The sequence below is a fragment of the Chiloscyllium punctatum genome, chromosome 26 (assembly GCF_047496795.1).
Source record: "Chiloscyllium punctatum isolate Juve2018m chromosome 26, sChiPun1.3, whole genome shotgun sequence".
Taxonomy (NCBI): Eukaryota; Metazoa; Chordata; class Chondrichthyes; order Orectolobiformes; family Hemiscylliidae; genus Chiloscyllium; species Chiloscyllium punctatum.
The window spans coordinates 72,594,396-72,603,192 of NC_092764.1; the positions used below are offsets into that span (position 1 = coordinate 72,594,396).

The following is an 8,797-nucleotide window of genomic DNA, read 5'->3' on the forward strand; positions in this document are numbered from 1 at the left end:
ACGACTAATGGGAAGTTTAACCTATGCCTCAGGCAAGGGGTGGGGTTGAGAAGGCACAACCCTTCACGGCAATCTCAGCCTGTATGGCAATTGAAACCATTGGTGTCCACTCTGCATTGTAAACTGACCACTCGGCCAAATGAGCTGATTGCTCCCCTTCCTGCACCGTCGGGAGGCGTAGCCTTTCAGGTGGAAGCAAAAGAAACCATGACACTAATTCAAAGGTTATGCAGAGAGTTCTTCTTCACGTATTAGCAGATACTACACCATAAAGATGGCTACAGCTGTAGGAAAACCTCAACTGTAAAGTGCTTTGGAAAGTCCTGAAGTCATAAAAGGTGCTATGTAAATGCAAGTCTATCTTGAAGTTCTGAAGAAATCATACCAGACTGAAAACATTCACTGTTTTTCTCTCTCCACAAATGCTGCCAGACCTGCTGAGTGTCTAACATTTTGGTGTTTATTTGAGCATCCACGTTATTTTGTTTTTGTTTGAGTGTTTCATGTGAGCCTCTCCCTGGTTTGGCCTCAGTGCACATAGTGGACTTTATCGGAAGTGCCTCATTTACAGAAAAACAGCCAAAAATTAGGATTGTTACTGCGTAGCTCTATTATTTATCATGAAATATTTCTATTTTTAGAGAGAAGGTTCAATCTGTATTTAAGTCAATCCACTCCTAGGCAAGCAAGTTTAACAGCTTCAAGCAAACATAGCCCAAGGTTATTCACTCAGCTATATAGTTTGCAGATCTCAGGAAAATGCCAGGATCAGAAAGCGTGTTGGAGATTGGCTTGCTCCCTAATGCAAGGACATTGAAAACCGTCATACTGTAGAGTGACGATTAAACCCAGACTTTGCGGTTAGGCTTTCAAAAGTTACAAAACCCAGAGTCTAATATTCCTTCTGCTTTCACAGAGCCCTTTTCATCAGATTCAGGTCAGAGTTAAACAAAAGGTATGCTTTCTTTTATTGGCCAGAGTATTGAGTACAGGAGTTTGGAGGTCATATTTTGGCTGTACAGGACATTGGTTAGGCCACTGTTGGAATATTGCATGCAATTCTGGTCTCCTTCCTATCGGAAAGATGTTGTGAAACTTGAAAGAGTTCAGAAAAGATTTACAAGGATGCTGCCAGGGTTGGAGGATTTGAGTGATAGGGAGAAGTTGAATAGGCTGGGGCTGTTTTCCCTGGAGCATCGGAGGCTGAGAGGTGATCTTATAGAGGTTTACAAAATTATGAGGGGCATGGATAAGATAAATAGACAAAGCCTTTTCCCTGGGATGGGGGAGTCCAGAACTAGAGGGCATAGGTTTAGGGTGAGAGGGGGAAGATATAAAAGGGACCTAAGGGGCAACTTTTTCACGCAGAGGGTGGTACAGGTATGGAATGAGCTGCCAGAGGAAGTGGTGGAGGCTGGTACAATTGCAACATTTAAAAGGTATCTGGATGGGTATATGAATAGGAAGGGTTTGGAGGGATATGGGCCGGGTGCTGGCAGGTGGGACTAGATTGGGTTGGGATATCTGTTCGGCATGGACGGGTTGGACCGAAGGGTCTGTTTCCATGCTGTACATCTCTATGACTCTAAGTAGTGCAACAAGTTACTCATATCACTGACAAATCTTAAAGGACTATGTGAGCACTGAACTACAGGGACATAAATAGATGTCGTTGAGGAAGTTTCATTGAGGAAGTTATGCTTCCTTTTAAGAAAATTAAAGGGGAAGTTCAAGTTTCTGAACCTACCGAGACTCAAATATTTAGAGGGAGTGCTTCTAAATGGACATAGGTCCTACACTGGTAGGCAGGCAGATTAACCTATTACATTTTTTCAACCTGAAATTGTATTTTGTTTCAACGACAGATTGGGATTAACGTTAGAGTCGCGGCACCAAATGTTGTGACTGTAGTGAACCAAACAAACGGTTGTCCCTCTCCTTCCGAGGAGGGATACCTTAGTAAGAGATGACTGATGTCTAAGTGAGAGTAAGTGCAAGTCATGAGTATCCTCCTTTTAAAAGAGAGCAGACAATTCAAAAGCAACATATAGCAGGAAGCCATTCAGCCCTTAGAGTCTTTTCCACCATTTCGATCATGCATGAAGTGTCTTCGTTCCATTTTCCTGACTTGGCCCCACATTCCACTCTACCCTTCCCTCACAAAAAAAACTCAGTTTTGAAATTTCCAAAGGACCTGTGCAGCCTCAAATATGCGGCTTTTTGGAGGGAACCGGAGTTCCAGATTTCTGCATTGTTTGAAATGGAGCTCCTTTCTCTTAGGAGAATCGCCTGCACAATTGGGGCCTGCCATTAGTAGCCTCAGGGCAGCTAACATATTTGTGGCAGGCAGGTCCAATCAATTTGGCTGGGTACTTTCATTGCTGTATCAAAACGGTGCTGATGACCTCCAAACCTGAGGCAAAAACTTACTTTTTTTTTTAAAAAGAGAGAATATTTTCCTGCATCTTGATCTGTCCGGATCTGCTTTCTCAGTTCAAAACATGAAATGCTACAACCAGCAACAAACAGTTAGCTGAATACTCGGCGCCAGAACTAATTTAGCAGGCACAATCTTTTTATTAGCACCTTACTGAAATACAAATGACAACAGAGGAACAGTGCCATGAAAATTTGCAGGGAGACCCAGTGATAGGGATGTAGCAGAGCACATTTTCAGAAAATTTACCATCGCAGACATTAAGAGGATGGAAGATTCCAGTTTAATATCACCACTGACAAGCTCTGGAGGTCATATACAGATTTGACCCCACCCCAACACCCTGCCTCCCAGCTGTGAGATGGACTCAAATATTTCGGCCTTATTTGCAATTTTGTTCTCTAATGTCCTGAGTCGTCCTCCCTTTTAAGTACTGAATCAGTGAAAAATGGTATAAATAAAAGTTAATCCAGAGATCCAGACAAGATTCTGGAGACCTAATAAATATCTGGAATTAAGAATCTAAATGATGACCATGGACCCATTGTCAATTGTCTGCAATTCCAGCCCCATCGATCCTGCAAAGTTCTCTTCACTCACGTCCAGAGCTACTGCAGTGTGTAATATCTAAAGAATGCACAAAAGATAAAAACCTAATGGTAACGTCAACATTTTCAGATTACAGTCCAACTTGCACACCAGCCACAACAACAACAGATGTAACACAGTTCCTTCTTTGCTGTGGGAGTCACTTCCCATACAGAGTATGGCTGCTCACACATCCTAAGAATCAGTAAAGGAAAAGCATTGACACCCACCTTAGCACCCCCTCAAAATTCAAATCTCTCCAAGAACCACATATTAGCCCTAATTAACCAGCTGAATTTATGTAATACTCTCAACGTGCAGCTTCCCACAGCACATCACAAGACTTGTACGCAATACAATTAGCCACTGAGCAGGATCAGGCAATATTAAGCTTGGTCAAAAGGGAAGGTTTAAGGAGTGCATCAGTGGAAGAAAAATTAGTTTAGGGCTGATGATTAGGCTCGAGGGTTTGGTACCTAATCAGCTGAAAGCAGAATTAATGGTGTGGCATCCGGAAGTCATTGCATTACATTATACTTCATCTCGAGTTAGCAAATCAAAAATAGTATTAGCTGAGAACAGTCCCATCCAGCAGTGGAGAGGCATAGGAAAAGTACTGTGTGTTCAACTGTATTAAAGGCTGCAAAATTATACTGAGGGATAGTATGTTGCAGTCAAAAAGGTTTTAAATTATGACTTTGGTAGAAGCCATTTTCTAACTGGAGCAAGGGTGGAAACTTGCTTGGTGTGATTCAAACAAGAATTGCCGATCAAAACAGGAATAAATTAGTGGTTTGCAAGGACATTAGCGATCAATGTCTATGGTTTTGTAGAGAAATGATGACAACAGATTTGAAAGACTGGATGCAGTATCCGAAGAAGCTATTAACATTAGAAGAGACTGTTAACAAAGTTGAACAGTCAGCATTTTAGTTGGAAAAGGGTCTGGAGGACATGATGAACTTAAAGAAAGCATGAGAGGAGCTAGAAAAAAAATTAGAAGCTAAAGCCTAGAGTGAGAAGAAAGCTTATAGGAAGTTAAACCTGTGGGCTAAGGGAAGGGAGGACGCAGCCAAATAGCTGATTTCAATCAATGGAACGAAAGTACAAAGACTCCTCAGATTGTTGGACACAAAGATAAAACAACAGGCAATGATAGTTTACAAAAACAGTTACACTGTGGGAGAGAAGCTGGGTGGTATCTTTGCCTTCAGGAATTACATCTTTGTATAGGGTGGTTAGACCATAAGACATAGGAGCGGAAGTAAGGCCATTCGGCCCATCGAGTCTACTCCGCCATTCAATCATGGCTGATGGGCGTTTCAACTCCACTTGCCCACATTCTCCCCGGAGCCCTTAATTCCTTGTGACATCAAGAATTTATCAATCTCTGCCTTGAAGACATTTAGCGTCCCGACCTCCACTGCACTCCGCGGCAATGAATTCCACAGGCCCACCACTCTCTGGCTGAAGAAATGTCTCCGCATTTCTGTTCTGAATTTACCCCCTCTAATTCTAAGACTGTGTCCACAGGTCCTCGTCTCCTCACCTAACGGAAACAATTTCCTAGCGTCCACCTTCTCCAAGCCATGTATTATCTTGTAAGTTTCTATTAGATCTCCCCTTAATCTTCTAAACGCCAATAAATACAATCCCAGGATCCTCAGCCGTTCCTCATATGTTAGACCTACCATTCCAGGGATCATCCGTGTGAATCTCCGCTGGACACGCTCCAGTGCCAGTATGTCCTTCCTGAGGTGTGGGGACCAAAACTGGACACAGTACTCCAAATTGGGCCTAACCAGAGCTTTATAAAGTCTCAGTAGCACAACGGTGCTTTTATATTCCAACCCTCTTGAGATAAATGATAACATTCTATTCGCTTTCTTAAACACTGATTGAACCTGCACGTTTACCTTCAGAGAATCCTCGACTAGCACTCCCAGATCCCTTTGTACTTTGGCTTTATGAATTTTCTCACCGTTTAGAAAGTAGTCCATGCTTGTATTCTTTTTCCCAAAGTGCAAGACCTCGCATTTGCTCACATTGAATTCCATCAGCCATATCCTGGACCACTCTTCCAAATTGTCTAGATCCTTCTGCAGCCTCCCCACTTCCTCAGTACTACCTGCCTGTCCACCTAACTTTGTATCATCGGCAAACTTCGCTAGAATGCCCCCAGTCCCTTCATCCAGATCATCAATATATATTGTGAACAGCTGCGGCCCCAACACTGAACCCTGCGGGACACCGCTTGTCACCGGCTGCCATTCCGAAAAAGAACCTTTTATCCCAACTCTCTGCCTTCTGTCAGACAGCCAATACTTAATCCATACCAGTAGCTCACCTCAAACACCACGGGCCCTTACCTTGCTCAGCAGCCTCCTGTGTGGCACCTTATCAAAGGCCTTTTGGAAGTCTAGGTAGACCACATCCACTGGGTTTCCCTGGTCTAACCTACTTGTCACCTCTTCAAAGAATTCCAACAGGTTTGTCAGGCACGACTTCCCCTTACTAAATCCATGTTGACTTGTTCTAATAAGGGTTGTAGTGAGGGAGTGTATAGGGCAGGGTAAAAACAATGACTGCAGATGCTGGAAACTAGATTCTGGATTAGTGGTGCTGGAAAAGCACAGCATTTCAGGTAGCATCCGAGGAGCAGCAAAATCGACGTTTCGGGCAAAAGCCTCTGCCTGTATTCCTGATGAAGGGCTTTTGCCCGAAACGTCAATTTTACTGCTCCTCTTTACCAGCACCACTAATCCAGTGTATAGGGCAGGCAATGGCCTATTGATATTATCGCTGGACTGTTAATCCAGAGATCCAGACAACATTCTGGGGACCTGGATTCAAATCTTACCAAGGCAATTGCATCGAATAAATATCTGGAATTCAGAATCTAATGATAACCATGGCCCCACTGTCGATTGTCAGAAAAGTCCAGTTGGTTCACTGATGTCTTTTAGGGAAGGAAACTGCCATCCCTGGTCTGGCCTATGTGACACCAGACCCACAACAACATGGTTGACTCTTAACTGCCCTCTGGCCACCGTGGGCGGCACGGTGGCACAGTGGTTAGCACTGCTGCCTCACAGCGCCGGAGACCCGGGTTCAATTCCCGCCTCAGGCGACTGACTGTGTGGAGTTTGCACGTTCTCCCCGTGTCTGCGTGGGTTTCCTCCGGGTGCTCCGGTTTCCTCCCACAGTCCAAAAATGTGCAGGTCAGGTGAATTGGCTATGCTAAATTGCCCATAGTGTTAGGTAAGGGGTAGATCTAGATGTAGATGTAGGGGTATGCGTGGGTTACGCTTCGGCGGGGCGGTGTGGACTTGTTGGGCCGAAGGGCCTGTTTCCACACTGTAAGTAATCTAATCTAAACTCTGATTAGGGATAAGCAATAAATGTTGCCTAGGCAGTGAAGCCCTCTTTCCGAGAATGAATAAAGGACCCAATAATACCTCAAGCAGTCCAGCCAGATCTATCAATGAACATTTAGCTAGTTAATCACTAACAGTACTTCCCTAAGACTTGAAAAGTAGGAATGAGGGGCATACCAGAAGGACTGATGAGGACAGAAAACAATAGTCCTTCTGGTGAGGACAAAGACATTGAAGGTGGTGAAGATTGATTTAGTGAATCAATAAGTGTTGAGTTGTCACAATAAATTAAAGGCCAGAAGCTGTATAGCTGGGACATTAAAAGAACAGACAAAAAAGACAACCAGAATTTGACCTTGACAGCTGCATCAAAATACTGAATACATTTTTAGAATACTATCCATTCAAGGCCAAAACAGACAAGGTTAACTTGACTCTTACTTCTCAATCTCCAGGGCAGCCACTTTCCTTTTCTCATAGAGCTTGTCATTGAGAGCCCGCACAATGTTGGAGGTGAGAGGAGCAAAGTCCTTCTCAGTGTTCATCCTGTCGATTGAGAATTCCTCGACACTTGATATTAATAGCTAAAGAGATAAAAACAAAACTATCAGTGCAATATAAAGAACACACTTCAATAGAAAGGAAGGCAGCAAAGAGGTACAGTTCAGGACATGTGACGATGAATAGATTTGATATTAAGCATAGACAGACATGAATGGAATGCAAGAGGAATGGTGTCAAGGCATTAAAGCAATTGAGGGGACACGGCACTTGTGAAGGAGTGGGTGGTGTGACTGGGGGGAGCAGGGGATTGACAGAGTAAGGGGGAAGATGAAGTAGGGAATCTGTCGGATAAAAGGGTCTGACAGAGGTGGGTGGTAGAGAAGGGTGTGTGTGTGTGTTGGGGGGCAGGGAAGGGTCAGACAAAGTGGGAGAGGTAGGGTCTGACACGTGGGGAGGGGGTACGGATCTGACGGGGTGGGGGAGGATCTGACGGGGTGGGGATTGGGGAGGGTCAGACGGGGGGGGGGTGGGGGGGAGGGTCAGACGGGGGGGTGGGGGGGGAGGGTCAAACGGGGGGGGGGGTGGGGGGGAGGGTCTGACGGGGGGGGTGGGTCTGAAGGGGGGGGTGGGGGGGAGGGTCTGACGGGGGGGGTGGGGGGAGGGTCTGACAGGGGGGGTGGGGGGGGAGGGTCTGACAGGGGGGGTGGGGGGGGAGGGTCTGACAGGGGGGTGGGGGGGAGGGTCTGACGGGGGGGGTGGAAGAGGGACTGATGGGGTTTGGGGGGGAGCGTTTGACGGGGGGGGGGGGGCGGGAAGTGTCTGATGGGGTGGGGGTCTGACAGGGTGGGGGAGGGGTTGGTGAGACGGGGAGGGGGTGGGTCTGGGGGGGGGGGGGGTCACATCGCTCCGGTGTCTAGCGCATTAACGAGCTGCCCAGAGTGTCCGAGCCCGGGACCCTGTCTGTGTCTGTGCCTCACCCTCAGGCCAGCTCCAGCAGATCCTCCTCTCACTGTGAACGTTACACCTCCATGTTGAGCGGGGAATCACATGACTCGATCAGACCTGAGCAACCGAGCCCGAACACAGCGAACTGTCAGAGCGGAGCAATCGAGCTCCGGCTGTCAGCTGACCAGCCGGGGGGCGGGGGGAGGATCAACCGGCAGGGGCGTGGCCAGCCGGCCGGCCAGGGGGAAGAACCAATGGGAGTGCGCGCAGGGGTGGAGGGCGGGACAAGCAAAGGGGGCGGAGCTTATATTCAGGGACTGGAGAGAGAGTGGAGCTAAGGAGAGGTTGTGGATTAAGGGGGGGAAGTGAGGAGTGAGGAGTGAGGAGTGAGGATGGGGATGGGGATGGGGATGGGGATGGGGATGGGGATGGGGATGGGGGGGGGAGAGTGGGGAGTGTGTGGGTGGGGTTGAGGTTGAGGTTGAGGGGAGGTGCTGAGGGATGGTGGGGCTGAGGGCTAGGAGGAGAGGTTGGGGCTGAGGGGAGGAGGAGAGAGGGTGGGGCTGTGAGGGGAGGAGGAGAGAGGGTGGGGCTGTGAGGGGAGGAGGAGAGAGGTGGGGGCTGTGAGGGGAGGAGGAGAGAGGGTGGGGGCTGTGAGGGGAGGAGGAGAGAGGGTGGGGGCTGTGAGGGGAGGAGGAGAGAGGGTGGGGGCTGTGAGGGGAGGAGGAGAGAGGGTGGGGGCTGTGAGGGGAGGAGGAGAGAGGGTGGGGGCTGTGAGGGGAGGAGGAGAGAGGGTGGGGGCTGTGAGGGGAGGAGGAGAGAGGGTGGGGGCTGTGAGGGGAGGAGGAGAGAGGGTGGGGGCTGTGAGGGGAGGAGGAGAGAGGGTGGGGGCTGTGAGGGGAGGAGGAGAGAGGGTGGGGCTGTGAGGGGAGGAGGAGAGAGGGTG

General features: G+C 48.0%; 1 protein-coding gene across 1 annotated transcript in view; it reads right to left on the reverse strand.

Moving 5' to 3' along the window:
• Nucleotides 1-8,015, reverse strand: part of vac14 (vac14 homolog (S. cerevisiae)) — a 345,026-nt gene extending 337,011 nt beyond the window's left edge. The window contains exons 1-2 of the mRNA XM_072547648.1: nt 7,884-8,015; nt 6,844-6,986 (exon numbers count right to left, since the gene is read on the reverse strand). Coding sequence (XP_072403749.1) covers nt 6,844-6,947 — 104 coding nt within the window. The 5' untranslated portion in view covers nt 6,948-6,986; nt 7,884-8,015. The remainder of the gene's footprint in view (nt 1-6,843; nt 6,987-7,883) is intronic.
• Nucleotides 8,016-8,797: the final 782 nt, after the last annotated feature.